The sequence below is a fragment of the Loxodonta africana genome, chromosome 3 (genome assembly GCF_030014295.1).
Source record: "Loxodonta africana isolate mLoxAfr1 chromosome 3, mLoxAfr1.hap2, whole genome shotgun sequence".
Lineage (NCBI taxonomy): Eukaryota > Metazoa > Chordata > Mammalia > Proboscidea > Elephantidae > Loxodonta > Loxodonta africana.
This window is the reverse complement of record NC_087344.1, coordinates 84,616,003-84,637,568: the sequence shown is the minus strand read 5'-3', so window position 1 is coordinate 84,637,568 and position 21,566 is coordinate 84,616,003. Positions and strand designations below refer to the sequence as shown.

The 21,566-nt window shown below is 50.8% G+C and overlaps 1 protein-coding gene across 2 annotated transcripts in view; it reads left to right on the top strand.

Annotated features, from left to right (window-relative positions):
- The window catches only part of PDZK1IP1 (PDZK1 interacting protein 1), a 37,107-nt gene extending 19,931 nt beyond the window's left edge, over positions 1 to 17,176 (top strand). The window contains exons 1-5 of one of the 2 annotated variants that reach the window (XM_064281924.1): positions 270 to 599; positions 11,770 to 11,954; positions 14,395 to 14,503; positions 16,368 to 16,463; positions 17,067 to 17,176. In XM_064281924.1, the coding sequence (XP_064137994.1) occupies positions 11,888 to 11,954; positions 14,395 to 14,503; positions 16,368 to 16,463; positions 17,067 to 17,139 (345 nt within the window). In that variant the 5' untranslated portion in view covers positions 270 to 599; positions 11,770 to 11,887 and the 3' untranslated portion in view covers positions 17,140 to 17,176. Of the gene's footprint in view, positions 1 to 269; positions 600 to 11,769; positions 11,955 to 14,394; positions 14,504 to 16,367; positions 16,464 to 17,066 lie in introns of those variants that run through there. The other variant, XM_064281923.1, reaches the window with a different exon arrangement.
- Positions 17,177 to 21,566: the final 4,390 nt, after the last annotated feature.

Here is a 21,566-nt window from a genome sequence, read left to right as displayed (position 1 = left end):
AGGAATTGCTACTTGAAGAGGTAATATAACCAAGAGACTATATACCCAGTTAATTTGATTTTTTAATATAGTTGTACTTGCTTCTTAAATCACATTACCTTGTTTTTAAATTGTTGTATTTTTAAGTTGTCTTCAGAGTTTTGAACCTTTTTTTTTTTTTTATTGTGCTTTAGGTGAAAGTTCACAGCTCAAGTTAATTTCTCATACAAAAATTTATACACATATTGTTATGTGACGCTAGTTGATGTTTTTGTGTGTTATAATTTTTGGATTCACATTCAAAGACCACGGAAGTAGCAGTCAAGAAATCAGACGACATATGGCATATTGCGTTGGGGAAATCTTCTGTAAAAGACCTCTTTAAAATGTTGAAAACAAGGATGTCACTTTGAGGGCTAAGGTGCGTCTGATCTATGTTTTTTTCAGTCATCTCATATGCGTGCAAAAACTGGACAATGAATAAGGAAGACCAAAGAAGAACTGACACCTTTTAATTACGGTGTTGGTGAAGAATATTGAATACACCATAGACTGCCAGAAGAACAAACAAATCTATCTTGGACGAAGTACAGCCAGAATACTCCTTAGAAGCAAGGATGGTGAGATGTCGGCTGACACACTTTGGGCATGTTTTAGGGGGTATCAGTCCCTGGAGATGGACGTCATGCTTGGTAAAGTGGATGGTCAGAGAAAAAGAGAAAGACCTTCAATGAGATGGATTGACACAGTGGCTGCAACAATGCGCTCAAGTATAGTAAAGATTGTGAAGATGGCACAGGACCGGGCAGTGATTCGTTCTGTTGTACATAGGGTCACTATGAGTTAAAAACGACTTGATGGCACCAAACGACAACATCAGCAATTTTAGAAAGGGTGGGCTGGAGGGCCTCATTGAGGAAGTGACATCTGAGCAAATACCTAAATGAGATGAGGCAGCAAGACATGCAGATGTCTAGTGGAAAGAGTGTAATAGGCAGAGGGAACCCCTAGTGCAAAGGCTCTGAGTCTAAAGTGTCCGGTGTGGACAAGAACAGCAAGGAGGCCTGTGTGGCTGGAGTGAGGAGAAGAGAAGTGGGAGATAGTCAAAGAGGTATTGTGAAGGGCTTCCTAGGCCATTGTAAGGACTCTGGCTTTTCCTTTGCGTGAGATGTGAAGCCATTGCATGATCTGACTTAAATTTCCAAAGAATCATTCTAGCTGTTATGCTGAGCACATACTGAATGGCAGGCACTGGCAAAAGTGGGGAGGCCAGTTAGGAGGCCACTGCAGTAAGCCTGGTGAGACATGGTGGGGCTTGGACAGAGGGTAGCAGTGGAGGTAATAATGAGTGTTAGAGGTCTGGATATATTTAGAAAGACCCAACAGGATTTATTGAGGATGCGAGAGAGAGAAAGTAAAGGTCAACTCTGATGTTTTTCACCTGAACAGCTGGAAGGATGGAGTACCATATCTTGAGAGGGGGAGGCTGTCAAAGAATGGGTTTGCAGTGGGGAGAGTTCAGGAGCCCAATTTTGGACACTTCATTTTTGAAATGCCTGTCAGGGGAGCGGTCTGGGCTGGAAATACAACTTTGGCAGACATCAGGGTTTGGATGGCAGATGTGCCTGTAACGTCTCTCATCATCCTGCTAGGGCTGTCTGTTCTGAAAAAGGGTTCATTTGGGACAGGGGTGTAACTCAAACACTTGATGTCCTGTGCAGATTTGGGCACTTTTAACATTTATCCCCACCACCAGTCTGTCAGTTCATCCTACTGTGGTGATTTGCACGTAGCTATGATGATGGAAGCTATGCTATCAGTATTTCAAATACCAGCAGAGTCACCCATGGCGAACAGGTTTCAGCAGAGCTTCCAGGCCAAGGAAGAAAGGCCTGGTGATTTCCTTCTGAAAATTAGACTAGGAAGAAAAGCCTGGTGATTTACTTCTGAAAATTAGCTAATGCAAACCTATGGATCACAATAGAATATTAACTGACTCGCTTGCTTTGGACACATCATCAGGAGGGATCAGTCGCTGGAGGAGAACATTATGTTTGGTGAAGTAAAGGGCCAGTAAGAGCAATGGAAACCCATGGTGAGATGGATTTACACATGCTGGTGATTGTGAAATGATGCAGGACAGGGCAATGTTTTGTTCTGTTGTATGTAGGGTCACCACGAGTCAGAGTTGACTCAATGGAAGCTATCTCTCTCTCTGTGTCTATCTATCTGTCTGTCTGTCTATCTATCTGACATTTATTAATCTCATTGAGGATTTCCCTCATTTTTTGCTGACCCTCCACTTTAGCAAAAAATGATACCCTTTTTTAAAGATTGGTCTTTCCTGATGACATGTCCAAAGTAAGCGAGCCAGTCTTGCCATCATTGCTTCTAAGGAGCGTTCTTGTTGTATTTCTTCTAAGACTGATTTGTTCATTCTTCTGGAAGTCTGTGATATATTCAATATTCTTTGCCAGTGTCACAATTCAAATGGATTAATTCTTTGGGCTTCTTTTTTTATTATCCAGCTTTTGCATGCATATGAGGTGTCAACTGACCCAAGTGACATTGATAGCAATTATAACAAATATAACAACAACAAAAATTTATCAAGTACCCAGTGCTACAAGGCCCACAGATGCATTATCCTCCAACCAAACCAGTGGAGTATTACTGGGGAATTGAGACTCAAAGAAATAAAGAGATTTACTTCAGGTCTCATAGCTAGTGGTGGGTGAAGCTCTTGATTCTCAGTTCATCCTTCCTAGGTCTCAGGGACTCCAACATTGAGCTCATTCATTCTTCCTAGGCCTTAGGCTGTCTCTAACTCCCTCTGCAAGCTCACAGCTCCTACCTGCACACCTCTAGTGGTGGGGAACTCACTACCATTCAGAGTCTTCTCTGCCATTACTAGATAGCTCTGTGAGACAGGTCTTTCTTTCATTGAACCAAATCCAGCCTGCCTGCGGCTCCTCTCATCATGCCCAGCTTCATGCTCAGAGGGCACAGAGCACAACTCTCTCACTGATTGTGCATAGCCTGCAGATACCTGGAGACAGAGACCCCTGAGGCTGCTCCTTTTGAGGCTGAAAATCCCAGCTTCTGCAAATATTGGATAGACTAAAGACAAAATTAATAACAAGGAAAGCCAATAATTTTATCTATCTGTCTGTCTGTCTGCCTACCTACCTATCCATCCCTCCATCCAACCAACGATCCATCCATCCAACCATCTATCCATCCATCTATCATCTGTCTATGTTTCCAGTCTGTGCCCTTTAGAATGTAAGCTCCATGATGACTTTGCTTTGTTCATCACTATATTCCTAGCAAGGTCCCTGGGTGGCACAAATGTTTTGCGCTCAACTACTAACTTGAAGGTTGGCAGCTAGAACTCACTCAGTGGTACCTTGGAAGAAATGGCTGGTAATTGATGTTGTTGTTGTTAGGTGCTGCTGAGCCAGCTCTGACTCATAGCGACCCTGTGCACAACAGAACAAAACACTGCCCAGTCCTGCACCACCCTCACAATCGTTGTTATACTTGAGCCCATTGTTGCAGACACTGTGTCAATCCATCCCATTGAGCATCTTCCTCTTTTTTGCTGGCCCTCTACCAAGCACACAATATCCTTCTCCAGGGACTGGTCTCTCCTGATAACATCTCCAAAGTATGGGAAACATCTCTCTATCCTTGCTTCCAAGGAGCATTGTGGCTGTACTTCTTCCAAGACAGATTTGTTCATTCTTTTGGCAGCCCATGGTATATTCAGCATTCTTTGTCAACATCACAATTCAAAGGCATCAGTTCCTCTTTGGGCTTCCTTATTCACCGTCCAGCTTTTGCATGCATAAATAGGTACTGAAAACACCACGGTTTGGATCAGTCATACTTTAGTCATCAAGGTGACGTATCTGCTTTTCAGCACTTGAAGAGGTTTTTTTGGCAGCAGATTTGCCCAGTGCAATGTGTCTTTTGATTTCTTGACTCTTGCTTTCATGGATGTTGATTGTGGATCCAAGTAAAATGAAATCCTTGACAATTTTAATCTTTTCTCCGTTTATCATGATGTTGCTTATTGATCCAGTTGTGAGGATTTTTGTATTCTTTATGTTGAGGTGTAATCCATACTAAAGGCTTTCGTCTTTGATCTTCATCAGTAAGTGCTTCAAGTCCTCTTCACTTTCAGCAAGCAAGGTTGTGTCATCTGCATAACACAGGTTGTTAATGAGTCTTCCTCCAATCCTGATGCCGTGTTCCTCTTCATATAGTCCAGCTTCTCAGATTATTTGTTCAGCATACAGATTGAGTAAGTATGGTGAAAGGATGCACACCTTTCCTCACTTTAAACCACACAATATCCCCTTGATCTCTTTGAAGACTGCCTCCTAATCTCTGTACAGGTTCCTCATGAGCACAATTAAGTGTTCTGGAATTCCCATTCTTTGCAATGTTATCCGTAATTTGTTATGATCCACAGAGCCAAATGCCTTCGCCTAGTCAATAAAATACGGGTAAACATCTCTCTGGTATTCTCTGCTTTCAGCCAGGGTCCATCTGAAATCAGCAATGATATCCCTCATTCCATGTTCTCTTCTGAATCCAGCTTCAATTTCTGGCAGTTCCCCGTTGATACACTGCTGCAGCCACTTTTGAATGATCTTCAGCAAAATTTTACTTACATTTGATATTAATGATACTGTTCAATAATTTCTGAATTTGGTTGGATCATCTTTCTTGGGAATAGGCATAAATATGGATCTTTTCCAATCGGTCAGCCAGGTAGCTCTCTTCAAATTTCTTGGCATAGATGAGTGAACACCTTCAGGGTTGCATTTGTTTGTTGCAATATTTCAATTAGTATTCCGTCAATTCCCGGAGCCTTGTTTTTTGCCAGTGCCTTCTGTGCAGCTTGGACTTCTTCCTTCAGTACCATTGGTTCCTGATCATATGCTACCCCCTGAAGTGGTTGAATGTTGGCCAATTCTTTTTAGTATAGTGACTCTATGTATTCTTTCCATCTTCTTTTAATGTTTTCTGCGTTGTTTAATATTTTCCTGATGATTGGTTCCTGTAAATATTATAGTCAAGAAAACCCTATGGAGCAGTTCTACTTTGTAATACATGTGATTGCTATGAGTCAAAATCAACTCAAAGGCAACAATTTTTTTTTTTTTTTTTTTTGGTATCCCTAGCACCTTAAACACTGCCTGGTCCATAGGAGGCACTCAGTAAATACTTGCTGAATGAGCGAATGAATCTTAGATTTTTTACTATGCTTCCTGACTCCCTAAACTAGGTCAGGTTCCCGTTTATATACTCCTAGCACCCATATGGAAACCATGGTGGTGTAATACTTAAGAGCTACCTCTGCTAATCAAAAGGTTGGCAGCTCAAATCCACCAGGTACTCCTTGGAAACCCTGTGGGGCAATTCTACTCTGTGCTATAGGGTCGCTATGAGTTGGAATCGACTCAACAGCAATGGGTTTTTTTGGTAGCAGCTGTATGTCTCCTGTGAAGCAGTCAGTACAATCGTTATTAGACAATTGTGTAATTTAAGTTCTATCTTATTCGCTACTGTATTCCCAGTCCCAACGTAGGCAGTAAATATGTGCTGAGTAGATTAATGAAAAAGCCAAAGCATTATTTAGGAAACAAACCAACAAGTAGGCACTCGACAGAGGGCCTGACCCTTGCCCTAGATACTGGGGCACCTGGGGTTTAGGGTATCTCCCCTACTAACTTACTGTGTGACCTTCAGTTAGTGACGGTCCCTTCCTGGGTCGCAGTTCCCCCAGCTAGAAAATAAGAAGCAAAGCCTTGCCATTCAGAATGACATTTTAGGCCAGGATAGATCGTGATTCTAGAAACCAGCACCTCAGCTTGGTTCCACCGCCAGCCTGGGCAAAGATTTGGCCTTGGGACCTCTGCTGGCAGGGTGGGCTCCTGGCACTGGGCCTGCCGTTTGGTTTCTTGGCTGGGTGAGGAGACAGCAGGGGGCAGTGATTTATCTTCCCCCAGTGGGGTCCTGGCCAAAAATTGTACCACCCATGTAGGGTCTCCTAGGACCCAGGAGTCACAGCCAACACATTTCCTGGCTTGGCCGGCTCCAGGCTGGTACTTTCACCACCCAGGCACTGGGGCTGCCTGTGAGGATGAGCACCCATTCAATCTGACCATAGCTCCAGAGATCCCATGGCATTGCTTTGAGCAGACCTGTCCCAGGCTCCCACCGAGTCAGGACTTCTTAACCCATTTTGTGCCATGAAACCCTTGGGCAGTTTGGTGAAGCCTATGGACATCTTAATGTTTTAAATGAATAAAATAAAGTGCATAGCATTGTAAAGAAACTCATTATATTGAAATACAGTTATCAAAATATTAAAAATATCCATTGCAATGTAGTCACTTATGTGCATTTTTATAATGTATTAAATAACAAGCTCTAGTGGAGGGTCCAACGAGTATTATAATTTCATAGGAATGGGCATAAATGATATATTCAGATATCTGCAATAACTGTATGGTGATATTAAAATATCTCAGAGGGTCTGTGGTTTGTTGCCTTCATTCCTAATGGGAAGAAACAGTAAGTTTCAGCTAGAAGTTAGTGAAATGCAGATGGAGTGTCCTCCCCCCCAAGTTGATGAACCCCGGAGTTCTACCCATGGGCTATGCCTTGTGAGAGGAGCCCTAAGTGAAGGGAAGCCCAGTGAATGAAATCCTCCAGTCTGAGAGGAATATGACTCACCAGTCATAACAAAGCCCTCTTCCTCAGAACCTTTGTAAAACATGGAAATCGATCACATTCTGTTAATGGATCACAGAATCACAGGCTTCCACAGCTGGAAGGGCTATAAGCTCTTTTGCAGACTCCCCTGTTGGGTGAGCTGGTGGTCTTGGGCCTCTGCTCCCACATCTCTAGGGATAGGGAGCATACTCTCTTGAACACATTCATCCCAGTGTTGAACAGCTCCAGCTCTCAGAGGAATGGTGATCATGTCCTCTCATTCATACACAGAGTTGAATCAGACCCAGTCTCTGCTCCCACAGCTAGAGGGGAGAGCCAAGGACCCAGCTAGAACTAAAATGTCTTATTCATTCAACAACCATTCTCTGAGCTTTCCTGTCTGCCAGAGCAGAGCTAGGCACTGGATATACTGAGATTCTATTTCATAAAATATTTGTTGAGTGTGTGCTCAGGCACTGCACTCAGTCCTAGGTGCTGGGGATACAGGAGTAAAAAGGACATGATGCCTTCCCTTTGGGGAGACATATTAAATGGGCAAACATACAAGTCATTATGTAATTGCAATTTGTGATGGTGGTTATAAAGAAACGAGCAGGGTATTAAGAGAGGGACTACAGAGCAGATTGACTTCAGATGGGCAAGAAGGGAGATCAAAGAAGGCCTCTTGGAGAAAGCACATTTAAGGCGAGACTTGGGGGGTATGTTAAAGTCGTCAGTCAAATAGGAGACAGGAGGGGAAGAGTGGAGTAACAGAGGGAAGGGCAAGCATGCAGGAGGCCCTGATATGGGAAAGAACTTTGCTCTTGTTGGGAAGTGACAGGCAGGCTCTGGGGGCTGGATGAAGCTGTAAAGGAGAGTAAAGACGGAGGAAAACACAAGCTAGTTGCTGCTGAGCTGTCTCTGACTCATGCATGCCCCGAGAGTGTCAGAGCAGAATTGTGCTCCACAGAGTTTTCCATGGCTGGTTTTTTTGAAGTAGATCACCAGGCCTTTCTTCCAAGGTGCCTGTGGGTAGACTCGAATTTCCAAACTTTCGGTTAGCAGCGGAGCATGTTTACTGTTCACATCATCCAGGGACTGCAAAGGCAAACTGAAAGGGACCTTTCAAACTCATGCTAAGAACTTCAGATTTTAAAAGTGATTGGAAGCTGCCCAAGAGTTTAATGAGGGTCTATTGAATGACTAAAAGAAGGGTTCTAGGGGCTCTCAGTGAAAAAAGCCTGTATCTTTGTGCTCTAAACCACTTGGTTGCAGATTTCTTTTGAGCATGTCTCCCTGCTTTTCTTCAGGCTAAACTCTCTGCCTGGAATACCTTCCCCAGGCTGTTTTTCTGCTCAGCCCAGCAATCTAGCTAACTCTTTTCCTAGCATCATCTGCTCCAGGATGCCTTCTTTAACAATTTAGTCGCCCATGCTTCCTCACCTCACAGCCCTGGGCATGCCATATGCACAGTTATTAACTGTTCATACGTCAGTGTCCACCCTCTCTTCCTCCAAATCACCCCTTGGAACATGGCAGGAGTGAGGGGCTGGCACCAAAAAAAAAAAAAACCAATTGCAGTCAAGTTGATTCCAACTCCTATAAGGGGGCTGGAGAGGGGGAAATTGCAGAATCTTCAGCAGCGAATTGGACCTGGACCTCCCCAGTGTGGGACTGGAGTTGGGCACTACCTCCTGCCTGCAGCAAGTGGAATGGCAGGCAGAGCAGGAAGAGAGGAAGGGCTAAAAAAACCCAAACCCATTCATTGCCGCCAAGTTGATTCTGACTCATAGCGACCCTGTAACATAGAGTAGAACTGCCCCATAGGGTTTCCAAGGAGCGGTTGGTGGATTCAAACTGCCAACCTTTTGGTTAGCAGCTGTAGCTCTTAACCCCTGTGCCATCAGGGTGGAAGGAGACCCCTGGAAATAGATCAGGCCCACTTTGCTTTTTCTGAGATGCAAAGCACAGAAGGCTGAGCTAGAAGGAGGGCCTGTCCAAGGTGGCCTGATGTGCTGGGGTGGCGGAGCTGGGGTTGTGAACAGGAAGGAGGAATTGAGCTCTGATGGAGCCACTGCTCAGAGATGAGGACACAGGGTCCAGCTTTGTGGGGTCGCTGAGGCCTGAGTCCAGTCGCTGGGCCTAAGCCAGGCCAGCAGAGGGCCCCAGGCTGTGTCTGTGCAGCTGGGGAGATGAACACCCTCAGCTGGGTGAGGACTTCCAGGGGGACAGGGACCAGCCTCAAAGCCAAATGTTCACCCACACCCCCCGCCTTTTCCGGAACAACTTGTTTTGCTCTAAAGCTTGGGACTTTGACCCTGGAAGTGTGTTTCTCTCCTGTTGGTCACCTGATGTCCTTCCTGCTTATTCCGCCCCCCCTTCACTCTCCTCCCCAAATCATCATTCAGGAAGCCCTTGCTGTTTCCCAGGTTCTTTGGTTTTAGGGAAGATGGGGAGGCTTGAGTGAGGGAGGCAGAACCTGGGACTTGAGGACTGATGGGGGAGGCTGGGGGGGACTGGCTTGACTAGGGGGTTACAGCAGTGACTTCCTTACTTGCCTCTTCTTGGATCCCTCTTTCTGGGCTTCTGGGACACCCCACTCATCTGAGTTTCTTCCTTTTGCCTCCTCTTCCTTAGCGTTGGGGTTGTGTCCTTGTCCCTCCACTCCCCCCACCCCCCGCCTTTCCCTGAGCTCTTCCCACTGTGTACACACTTCCTGGGGAGGCCATGCACTCCTGTGCCTCAGTCCACCACCCCTGGGCCACCAATGACTCCTGATCTAGCTGTTTGCTCCAGATGGTTCCCTGAGCTCCAGATGCGTGGATCTGAGGACTTTCTGGACGTCTTCCTCTGGTGGGCCCACAGATATCACAAACAAAATCCGTCTAGGCCTGTAGCTCACCAATCCTCCCCAGCCCCCAAACGTGCTCCAGCTCCTTCCAAGGAACTACATCCACCCAGGTGCTCAAGTCAGAAACCTGGGAGTCACCCTCAGCTCCTTCCTCTCCCTCACCACCCACTTAAGTGTCACCGTGTTCTAGCAACCACGTCCTATCTATTCTACCTCCTAAATAAAGCTCTAGTCCAGTCCCGTGCCACTCCCCAGGTGCAAGTCATGTCATTGATTGTGTGGCTATTGTAGCAGCCTCCCTTCTTTCTCCACTTTTTCCACTCCCCTTTCGTTCTTTATCTACACTGTGTGCTGAGGCGTTTTCTCAAATGCCAATTTGACCAGGTGACTCCCCTGCTTAAAACCCTCGAAGAAGGCATCAGTGGGTGTTTGCAAAATTAAACCCTGTTCCTTACATTCCAGGCAGGAGCCCTGGTGTACCGTGGTTAAGAGCTTGGCTGCTAACCAAAAAGTCAGCAATTTGAATCTACCAGCCACTCCTTGGAAACCCTATGGGGCAGTTCTACTCTGTTCTATAGGGTCACTGTGAGTCTGAATCAACTAGATGGCAACATGTTTTTTTTTTTTTTTTTGGATTTACATTCTAGTCAGCGAATCCCTGGCTGTTCATTAACACCTACTGTGCCTACTCTAGCCAGACTTTGTGCCAGAAGATTCTGAGGACACCAAGTCGGGGGAGGGGGGCAGGGGGCAGAGTAGCAGGATATACATGCATGGGAGCCATCACTCAGTTCCAAGCAAAGTTCCCTTAGTTCAGCTTGAGATATCCCACCTTTGGATGGTAGTGGGCCCTCCTGCACACACGTGTGCATACACACACATACAGCAAGCAGGGAGGAGGTGTGATGTCTGAGCACTCCCACTGGCAGAACCATCCCAAATGGTAATTGGTGGCCTCCTGGTGGGAAGGCTGTGGAGGGGCATCCTGCTGCCCTTGGGCTACTGGCTTCTGGGAACCCTCCATCTCTGAGACTTTGCCTCTAGTCTGCCTGGCTCCTTTTTTCTTGGTGTCTGTGGAGCTGGACTTCCAGCATCTTTGGCCTCCCGTACTGCTGGGATGGGGTGGGGCAAGAGGACCCAGCATGACCCTTTGCCTTAGGCCTTCACAGGGACTTGGGTCATTCTCAGTTCCTGAGCTGGAGAGCCTGATAGGCTGTATGTGATCCTTGGAGATTTTTGCCTCTTCTGAAGAGTCTGACGCCAGGGCCTCCCATTCGAGGAATAGTGAGCCTTCCTCAAAGGTGCTCCCAGTTAGGAAGGTTGGGGACTTGGAGATTCTGGGCCACCTGGGGGGTTCCTTCCTTCACTTCAGCCTAGGCCTTCAGCAGCAGGGCTGAGCTCACTACTTCTCTGGCCTCTGATGGATGAAGATGGAACAGAGGGTATAAGCTGGGTTGTGAAGGCCTCTGACCAAGCCCTGATCTTGTCTGAGGGAGGCCTTCCTGGGGGACTTTATAGAGGGAAGCACGTGGTGCTTTCAGGGACCACATCTGGGGTCAAGAGGAAGATTTGAAGTGGGTAGAGTCTTGGTCCATCTTTGGGAAGGCTGGGGCTGGGATCTTCAGGCCCTCTGTGATGATCACCATGGGAGGTGGATTTTTGGAAGTACTGGGTTTGGCCAGGGGGGCACATAAGACAGGAATTGTGTCCCAGGTGGGACCCCAGGGCCTGGCTTGGCTAAGCAGCGACAGGAATTAGGTCAGGTGCCGGGGAAGTGGGCAGCTTTGAGCCTTCCTCAGGCTTCTGGGGTTTTCCCCATGCTCCCTGAGCCAGAGAGCACATTTTTTTCATCCCATTGTCAGTCTTCCAATAGGCCGCGCCCACTGGGCTCATTCTAAACAGGAGGTACAAAGTGTCACTTCTTTTCCAGACCCCAGCCCAACTTCCAGGAATGGGGAGCTCAGACAGAAACACTGGGAAGGGCTGGGGCTTGGAGGTGAGGCCAGGACTCTATCCACATTTTCCTGGTCTGTGGACCCACCTCCTTAGCCAGACTCTGAAAGATGACCTGGAATGCCAGCTCTAGTGGGCTGGGCACCGGCCAGGGAAGGCCAGGCCCCAGCAGGTTATTACCATGGGAGGGAGGGCGGTTTCTCTCCCTCCTCCTCCCTCCTTCGCTCTCTTCCTTACTAGCTCCTCTCCTCCAGGGACAGACCAAGCCCTCGCTGAGCCCAAGCAGACACTGAAGACAGACAGCCACCTACAGCTACAGCTGCTGCCCAGACAAGGCGGCTGGACGGAAGGCCCCAGGAGCTGCCTGCAGCCATGTCAGCTCACAGCCTGCTCACTCTGGGTCTGCTCATGGTGGTGCCACCTGCCAGCTGTCAACAAGGTAGCACAGGACAGGGCCAGCACTGGTGGTGTGGTGAGGAGAGGGCTGGGCTGGGCACTGGTATCTCAGGAGTCCGTAGGGGTAGTCTTTTGGGGGTGACACCTGTAGTTTGGGGTAGGGGGAGGAGGAGCAGGGACTGAGATAGTGGGTAGAAAATCTTCAATGGTGGAGCCAGGTTTCTGTCTGAAATTTCTTTTCCATGTGTGAGAAACAGGGGCAGCAGGGAAAATGTCGGGTTTAGGATTTGGGGGAGGAACAGGAGCTGGGATCCAAGCCCCAAGAGCAGGAATTGCCCTAGAGATGGCTGGGTCCTGAGGACAGGAGTCAGGGGCTACAAAGAGGGTGGGAGTGAGGTCCCAAACAGAGTTCACGCAGCCCTTCAAGGTCATGGCTTGCCCCAGGGGAGGAGGCAGTGCTCTCAGGGGTTACCTGTGGCTTTGATCTAAGTCTTTGTTATTTTAGCTTCCTGGGCTTGAGGGCCAGTGCCCCAGTGTGGCCCCTGCTATCTACCTTAGCTCTTTGTTCAGTTCTACTCTATCTTGCTGTGTGGCCTTCAGCAAATCACTGCCCCTCTCTGAGACTCAGTTTTCTCACCCATAAAATGAGGACAGTAAACCCCACCCTGCCCACCTCCCAGGGCTGCTGCCCAGTCAAGGCCATGGAAGGGCTCTGTACATGGTGAGCACCACACGCTAAAGTCTGGTACCCATCCTGTGCTGTCATCTGCAGCCAAAGTCTGGGGACTGCAGGCGAGACTTGGGTCCAGGGAGGGTTGTAAAGGTGCTTCCAGAGCACCCTGTCTTTTGCTTAGGTGCCCTGAGCTCTCATGAATGTCTGCTTCCAGTCTTGGAAGCCATCTGGGGAATTGAAGACCAGAGGGGTTGAGTGATTTGTGCCCGTCACACAGCAGAACAACATGGGACAGGACCCAGGCCACCTTTCTCTTGCCTCAGGCTCTGCCCCTTGCTCCATGTGCTTACCCAGACGCCACCTGGAAGGAGGAGCAGGGGACTGCGGTCCCTGGTGTGTCTGGAGGTAGTCGCTGCAGGGTCTGGAGGAAGCAGGGAGAGGTAATCCCTAACTCCCAACCATTGAGCAACCACTGACCTGAGGAAGGATGGGTCTGAACCATTGTTTCCTTACAGAAAACAATCAATCCAAAATGCTGCTTTTTTGGCAAGTATGGAACCCAGGGTAACCACACACAGTAAGCTATGTTATGCCTGAAGATAAGTGAGGTCTGACCTAGCCACAGGGCAGAGCTTCCCAACTCCTTCCTCTTTCCAGTACCTGTGAAACTCAGAGGAGCTCAGAGAAGGGGCAGGACCTTCACTGCAGCAGGAGAGCTTTAGGGTAGACTTAAGGAAGGACTTTTGAGCAGGAGTGAGGCAGAGTGAGGTTTTTGGTCCTCATCCTGGGCCCTTCAAAGTATGGAATGCCGCTAGGGATGCAGGTGGTTTGGCCTGGAGGCAGGACCCCTAAAGAGCTTCTTGTTGGCCTCTGTCCTCTCCTGGGGCCTCTACCTGCTGCAGGTCTTTTCTCTTGAGCTGCCTCAGGCTCAAGAAGCACAGTGATGCCTGGGGAGAGAGAAGAGCCCTTTTGGGTTGTCAGTGGGCTAAGGGAGGAGACTTCTGGGAAACACTGAGGATTTTGGGTGGTATCAAGGGCTCAAGGATCAAAAAAGCAGAGAAAGGGCAAGACAAGGTCTTGGCCTGGTTTCTGCCCTGGTCCTCTGGGCACCCAGCTGGGGGAGCAAAAAGGGGCTCAGCTTTTGAAACTTCCTTCCTACCCCCAAGACCCAGAGGAGAGCTTGCCCCCATCCTGTATTCCCTTTCCAAAAACATCCTGCCCCACCTCTCTCTGGGCACGCTGGCACCCCAGCTGAGGAGCCCCACCTGCCTCACACTCCCACAATCTCCCCAGCACTGAAGGGACCTCTTGTTATAGAACAGGATCTCCCAGATGCCAGCTCAGTGTGTCAGCTCTGGAGGGCCCCTCAGCCTGCTGGGAGCCAGGAGGAGGAGGGGAGCCACTCTGGGCTGGCAGGCCTAGGACTGCCCTTTGGTCCATGGGGCCTGGGCGCTCCCAGGGGGGCCCTGCATGTGACCTGGCCAGTGTGGTCGGGAAAGAGGCTCTGAGTTGGCCTGAATTTCAGACAGTACCCTGAGGCCTGTTTCTTCCTGGAGCCTCTCAACCCTTCTTTGAAGGCCTGTCTTTCCTCTGAACCTCCTTCCTCCAAATCCCTGTCCTTTCTTAAGCTCAGTGGGGGTCAGATGGGCATTCATTCTCACCCTGTCACCCCAGAATGTCTCCTCTGGTCCTGGCAGCCTGCTGATGGCCTCCTCGGCCCTTGGGGTGTGAGGCCGCTCTCTATCCCTGCTCTGCACTTGCAGTGCCCCCTGTGACCTGCCTGCTGCAGCTCACCCTCTCCCCTCTCCAGGTCTGGGAAACCTAGAGCCCTGGATGCAGGGCCTCATCGCTGTGGCTGTGTTCCTGGTCCTGGTTGCAATTGCTTTTGCTGTCAACCACTTTTGGTGCCAGGAAGAGCCGTGAGTGTTCCCTGAGGGCCCTGGGGGCTGGCTAGCCCTGAGCAGGCAGGACTGGCCTCAAGACCAGCTCTAGTCGAAGTGGGCAGGGCCTCAGAAATCCCTGAGTCCAGTCCTCTCACTGTGTGGAAGGGATAATGAGGTCCAAGGTCACAGAGTGAGTTGGCGATAGTTGAGACAAGAGCTCAGACTTGCTAGCTTCCTGACCTGGGCCAGAGTGGGCTCTATGGTGCCCATTCACTGCAAGCTTTGGGGTAATGTCTTCTCTTCCCATTTCTATCTGTATAGTGGTGGTAACCTCTGGAAAGGGAAGTCCCACCCTTCTGGAGAGTCAGCTACTGTGTTGCATGCTGGGGGTACAGTGGGGTGATGGGACAGACACACCCCTGCCTCGCAGGCTCTTAGCCTGGAAGGGAAGAGGGACATGAACGTGCAATCATGAGCACAGTTATTGCTGCTGAAGAACAAGTACAGAGTACAGTGGGGGGCCTGGCCTGGTCAGGTGGTCAGAGAAAGCTGTCCTGAAGGGTGAGGAGGAGCCAGTCCTGGGACAGAGCCAGGTGGAGAGAGTGTTGCAGTCCCGGGGAAGAGTACACCTGGGGTGCTGAGTTAGGGGCTCGGCTCCAGGGTTGCTGAGTACAGATGTGCAAGGATAGAGGGTAGGGGTGGGGCTGAAATCCAGCCAGGTGTGCTGGGGCAAGTTGCACCTATCCAGAGGGGAATCTTTCTAGCCCTCACAGCAGCCTGCATGGCTAGCTTAGAAAACCCTAAGCAGCTCGGTGTGGCTGGGGGTGGGGTGGGGAGAGGGATGGGAAAGGCCGAAGATGAGGCTAGCGATAAGGCAGAGTCCAGGTCAAGCAGGGCCTTGTATACCAATTACTCAAACTTTAGACTGTATTCTTAGTGCAACAGGAATCCATTGAGGTTTTTAAGCTGTTTCAGGATGAGATTCAGGATTTAGCAGAGCCACTCTGGGTGTCATGCGGCGGCTAAATAGGAAGGGCCAGTTTGCAGGCCGGGGGACCAGGGAGGAGGCTGTGCATGGGGCCAGAAGAGAGACGACTGTAGAGGTGGAGAGTGGCGGGAGAGAGGGAGACAAGTCTAAGAGCTGTTTAGGACACCCCGGGAGTTGGTGTATGCAGACCACAGAGGGCAGGAGGGGAGTGAGGGCAGGGGTGACATCCAGGTGTCTGACTGGGGAACCACTCATTGAGACACAGAACTCAAGAGGGGGAGCAGATCTGGGGGCAACTTCTGAGTTTAATTTGGGACATATAAAGTCTGAGGTGCCCACAGGTTGGCCAAGAAACATAAGGATCACCGGTGACCTTCACAAGGGCAGTTTAAGGGGTGGTGGGGGCAGAGGCCACACTGCAGTGGGCTTAAATTCAAGTATGAGGTGAGGACCTTTTGGTTGGAAAATGCTACCTTTTTCCACTGGGCCGAGCTCTGCCTTCAGTGGCCGCTAGTCTGTTGGCTCCTATTGCCCGAGGAAAGCCCTGCAGAAATTTGGGGCAGACACTGAGTCTGCTCTGGGAGCTGAGCTGAGGCCAAGATGGAAATAGCAGAGGGAGGCTGGGAGGAGGTTGGAGAGAGGCTATGGACTTAGGATAAGGCTTCTGCAAATCTTAGGCCCAAATCTGAGATGCCACCACCCCCATAAGGCAGTGGGAAAGGTGTGAGGTTCCATGGGAGTGGGTCCCGAATCAGGCTGCTGACAGGGGTCCTGCTGGAGAAAGCTGGTTCTATGAAGGGGTAGCTTCTGCCCCTTGGGTTTGTGAGAGCCAGTTCCTGGAACAGGGCCTGAGGGTGGGGTATGGTTGAAAGGTGAAGTCCCAGGAGTCCTACTGATGTGCCCTGTCCCCAGGGAGCCCATGAACACGGTCATGATTCTTGGAAACAAGGTGGATGGGATCCTGGCAGGGACAGATGGAAGGTACTCCTCGATGGCGGCCAGCTTCAGGTGAGGTGCTGGCACAGGGCTTACCACTCGTGCACCAGGGGCCCAAGGGGGTCCTCATACCAGGTGCTTCTGAGAAGAGGGTTGGGGAGGGTGGGGGCTCATGGTGGTGGGGGGCCAGTAAAGAGGGAGGGTTCAGTGAGGGAGGTGATTGGGCTTTGTGAGGACTATAGAACTCCAAGGAGGAGGAAACATCAGTTTGGGGACAGGGCTCAGTAAGGGCTTAGGACTTGGTGGGGGAGAGGCTCAGTCAGCAGACTGGACTCAACAGGGGAGTGGGTACAGGGGTCAAAAAGAGGCTCAGTGGGGGAAGGGGGTTCAGTGAAGGGATGAGTAGGGGACAGGACTGTAAGTGGGGAGGGGACTCAATGAGGGGAGGAAGGTCAGTAGAAGAGGGGTCTTGGACGGAGATGGGGGTTTAGGGAGGTGGTGCTGAGAGGCCTCTAGCCTCAGGTCATAAGACTAGATGTGGTTAGGGGAATTCCCTTCTGGGAGTCAAACCTTTATTCTAGAAAGTACTGATCTCACAAGTGCAGGTTGGGGTAGGGAGAAGGGGATGAGATGGAAGGATGATGACTCCCTCAGGCCCTTGTCATCCTCTTTCAGGTCCAATGAGCGTGAGAATGCCTACGAGAACACCCCTGAGGAGGAAGGCAAGGTCCAGAGCACGCCCATGTGACCCCAGCTCTCCTGGCCCCCTGCCCTGAGGCTTCCAGGCATGTGTGATCGATGCTCAACTCCACCACCTTCTCTGTGCAGAAATCTACAGTAAGGGGCTGGCTCCCTCCAATCCCCATGCCAGCTCTACCCTCCCTGAGTTATAGCAGCCAACCTTGGGGCTCACACTGTGTTCAGGTTGGGGCTTGGCTGTGGCCCTGGGATCTCCCAGGGGGACTCCCACTCGATTCAGAAGAGCATTCTGAAGAGAACAGTCAGTCTAGCACCTTCCATTCTGCCTCACATCTGCCCAAAACTGTGGAAATGGCCCTTATTTCTATGAAATAAAGACTTTTGTACTTCTGGGGCTAAGGCTCCCAGAAACAGCCCCTCCAGCTGCCAGTGAGGCTGGGCTTTGCTTCCTGAATCTGAAATGGAGCGTCTGTCTCTTCTCATGTCTGAGCGTGCAAGTGCCCACGAGTAGGAGTGCCTGCTATCTCATGTGCATGGGATAGTTGCGGAGGCAGGAAGGCCAAGGACAGGTGAACCCATCCCTGACAATACAGTGATCCTCGCCATGCCAGGCCAAACCTGCTGTTTGGCCAGAGCAGTCCAGTGGTCCAGTCCAGAGTAGTCAGGAGAGTTTCCTGGTAGAAGGCAGGTCTGATGTGAGCTGATTCATCTCAAGAAGTGTCCCCAGGTTCTCTTTCACATAAGTAGGGCAGGAAAAGGCCATTAGAGGCTAGGGGACCTCTCCAGGAGGCCTCATGGGGCCTGGAACTCAGCTCCTCTACCCCTTGCTCCAGGCAAAGCCCATCTTACAAGTCCTCCCATCTCCCAAGACTGACACACTCTGCACGCCTGGCATTCTGGGCAGTTCCTCATGCTGCAAGTGCCCTCCCACCCCCACCATGCCTCCATGCTGCCTGGCATTGTGGTATAGTCTAGAATCATTTCTCATTGCTCCAATTCTATCTTCCAGCCCCACAGCCCTCTGGCTGGGCCAGAAGAGAAGAGTCTTGAGCTGGGACTCAGGGAGCCAAGATTTGAGTCCCAGGCTCCCTGCTGACTTGCTGTGTGACCTTGGGAGAGTCAATGTCCTCTCTCAGCCTCAGCTTTTCCTCTGTGGAGGATTTGGTCAGTCTCACCACAGTGCTGGAGTGCAAGCCAGTTCTGACCAACACTGCTGACTCTCAGTCTTGGTTGGGGTGGTGGCCAGGACACTGGGACTAGTGAGAATGAAGCAGGAGGGAGATGAGAGGGGAGTCATGATACCCCAGCTGGTGACATGGAGGCCCGTTGTCTCTCTGAGACTGTCGGTCTTACAGAAACAGCCTCTGTTTCTCTTTGGGGTGACAACTTGAGACAGACTCACCTACGAGCATTCCCAGATCTGGAGGAGCAGGGCAAGAAGGTAGGAGACAGTCCACTTTGTACCAAAGATCTCTTTCTGCCATCTGTCCCAACTGGTCACAGTGCCCACGCTTCACCACTATGGCCATTCCTTTGATGTTCCAAGGCTTTGACCATATACCCTTGGGGGAGATCCACCTTAAATCAGAATTATCCCCTCTCACCTCACTGGGAACTGGGGTGCAGACTGCAGCAGAGGGAAGACCCCTGAGCAAGGAAAGCGGGATCTTTGCCCAAGGCCTCCCCCTGCCTTGCTGTGTGACCTCAGGCAAGTCGCCTCCCCTCTCTGAGCCTCAACTTAAATTATGGCTGTTTGTCTTGTGATTCCTACTCTAAACTTTGGCTCACGTGGTTTTCTGTTACTGATGGCTTCTTCCCACCTTTGCCAGTTTAAACTCTGCCTATTCCTTTTTCTTGGCATAGCTAAGGCTCTTCTTTGTCTGTGAACTATTCCTTGTTTGGACTAAGAGTAGAGCTAGGCAGCCAGCCATCCCAGCTTCTCACTTACTGAAGCAGAGACAGAGGTTCCTGCTAAGGTGCATCCTCCCACCCCCCACTCCCCCCATTTCTTCCTTTCCAGCCTCCTGATGTGGACCTTTTGGTTTCCTAGATTTGATTCTTCTTGCCCCCTTCCCTCCCACCTCTGGCCCCTGTTGCTGGGAGGGAGTGGGGGATGTGGAGCCTGGACTCCTCCCACCCCACCGACACGACAGGGCCTGGCCTGACCTCAGAGCTACCACCCACCTCTTTCTTGCAGCAAGGTGAAACCCAGCCACCCACACCTGAGGTTTTACCAGGAGGGGCTTGCTCCTGCCCCTACTCACCTGTTTGCTAGTAGCCATCGTCCTGCCCTGGTTGCTGGGCTGATCCTGTATCCTGTGTGTGCGGGGCCTCTAGGAGCCTCCTTAACCCCTCCTCACGCTGGCTCCCTCAATTTGGGCAAGACCAGGACGATAGGAAGTCTGGGGGTCCCTGCAGGGGTCGGCTTGGCCCCCTACCCCCACCCCAGCCGCACGCTGCTGCCCTGACAGGGGGTTGGGAGCACGGAGCTGCCAGCCCCAGAACCACCGGAGCCCCCTAGTCCTTATCGCTGGTTCCCACCTGCCAGCCCGGCCAGATCGGGGAGGGAAAGGAGGCTGGGCCCCGGCCAGGGCGGCCGCCTAATGACCCTCCCGGGGCCTAATCTCAGACTGGCAGCCGCTGCGAGGCGCACGCTCGCTCCTGGAGGAGACTGATAACGCACCAGCTGGGCCCCCTACCATCTATCGGGGAAGAGCAGCCAGTCCCGAGGGGGCGGTGCTCAGGGGGCCTGGGGAGGAGGAGCCTCTCAGCCCCGGGCGGGGCGGGGAGGGGGCGGAGGTGAGCGCTCCTCCCCGGCCCTGGAGGAGGGGAGTCCCCGCTTCTTAAGTGACAGACAGAGGCGGAAGGACCTTGCAGGAGCCGAGGGCTGGGCGGGCAGGTTTTCTCTCCTTCACTCCTTTCTGCTCCTTCCCTGCCTTTTCTCTCCTCATTTAGAACCTCTCCCAACCAGTCCTGGTGTTTCTCAGCCTCTCTCCCTGCTTCCCAGCCTCCTTTGAGTTTGTCTCTTGGCCTGTCTTTTCATCTCTGTCCTCTCCTCTTTCTCCTCCTTCCACAGAGCTTGGTGCCCATGGTTCTCTCTCTCCCCTTGCTTCCCTTCTCTTTTTCCAGCTCATTCTCCCTGTTGCCCCTCCCTACCTCTCCCCGCCCTTCCAGGCTGCCCTTAGGCTCACAAGACTAAGGTTCAATCCCACCTCTGCGACAAAAGCCACCCCGTGGTTGGGAAGATCCCTTGCTCTCCCCTCACTGGAGTCTCACTTCTATGTGTTGTGCAGCAACTGTCTCCTGCTGTTCCCTTCCACCAGCTCCCTGGGAATTGTCCTCATGCTTCCCAAGGCCCAAGCTCTAGGACCAGGAGGTTGTCTTACTGTTAGAGGTCATTCTTGCTCTTCCTGGACCTTTCTTTCTTCTCTCCTAACTAAAGCGTGTGAATTTCACAGGGTTACTTTATAGGTTACACCCAAACTCAGTCATGGAAAGCCTCCACCCAGTGCTGCACAATTGAAGGTAGATTGCCGCACTGCTTACTTCAGCTAGACCTGAAGAGGAGCTTGCAGCCTGGAATTGGTTTCCAAAAGAGTGAGAGTTCTCTCTTATTTCCACAGTCTCGCTCATTTTAGGGCAAAGTATCAAGTGGTCAAGATGATTTTCAAAATTATTTCACTAATCCTCAGAGTAACATGAGCAGAAATACTGCTTGCTTATTGTGCATCAAGGAGCCAAGAGATCAGGACTCTTCTTCCCCAGCTTGGGGTGGAGTTGGAGATGAGACCTGAGTTACACACACTCTGCCTTGTCCTCTTGGACCAACCTCACAGATGAGTCAGATGGCTGGAGCAGTCAGAACTTGCTCTGCCTTCTCACTCCTTAGCTTGGCTCTCTGACTCCTCCTCAGTCTGGTCCCTGGCACAGTGGCTAAGAGTTTGAGAATCACACAGACTCTTGCAAATTCCAGCTCTGCATCTCACTAGCTGTGGGACCACCTAGCCTTCAGATCCTCCCTTCCCTTGTCAGTGTGTATCTTCCCCGTAGGGTTGTTGAGAAGAAATAGAGATAATATATGTGTTATTATCGCACCTGAGACTTGCCGGCAATCCCTTTATGGTCAGCTTAGAAATCTCTTTTTCCAGAAAGCTTCCCTCCCCTCATCCCTGGGCTAGAGACTTCCTCTGCGCAGCCGCAGCCTCTGCACTTCCATCTCTGTCGGCGCCCCCCTCCCCATCACGTTGTCTTTTTTCTTGTCTCTGTCCAGCCCCAGCCCCAGGTCTGGGAGTTCCTCAAGCATAGGACTCGGGTCACATCCCTCTGCATCACCAACACCAGGACAGGACAGGGCTGGACTCTGAGGAAGGGAATCCCAGGGAGGGGTGAAGAGACCCAAAGGAAGGGGACTAAATGCCAGTCAGCTGTGCAGCTGTGTATCTGTCCAAACTTCTCAAGCTTGCACAGGTGCACACA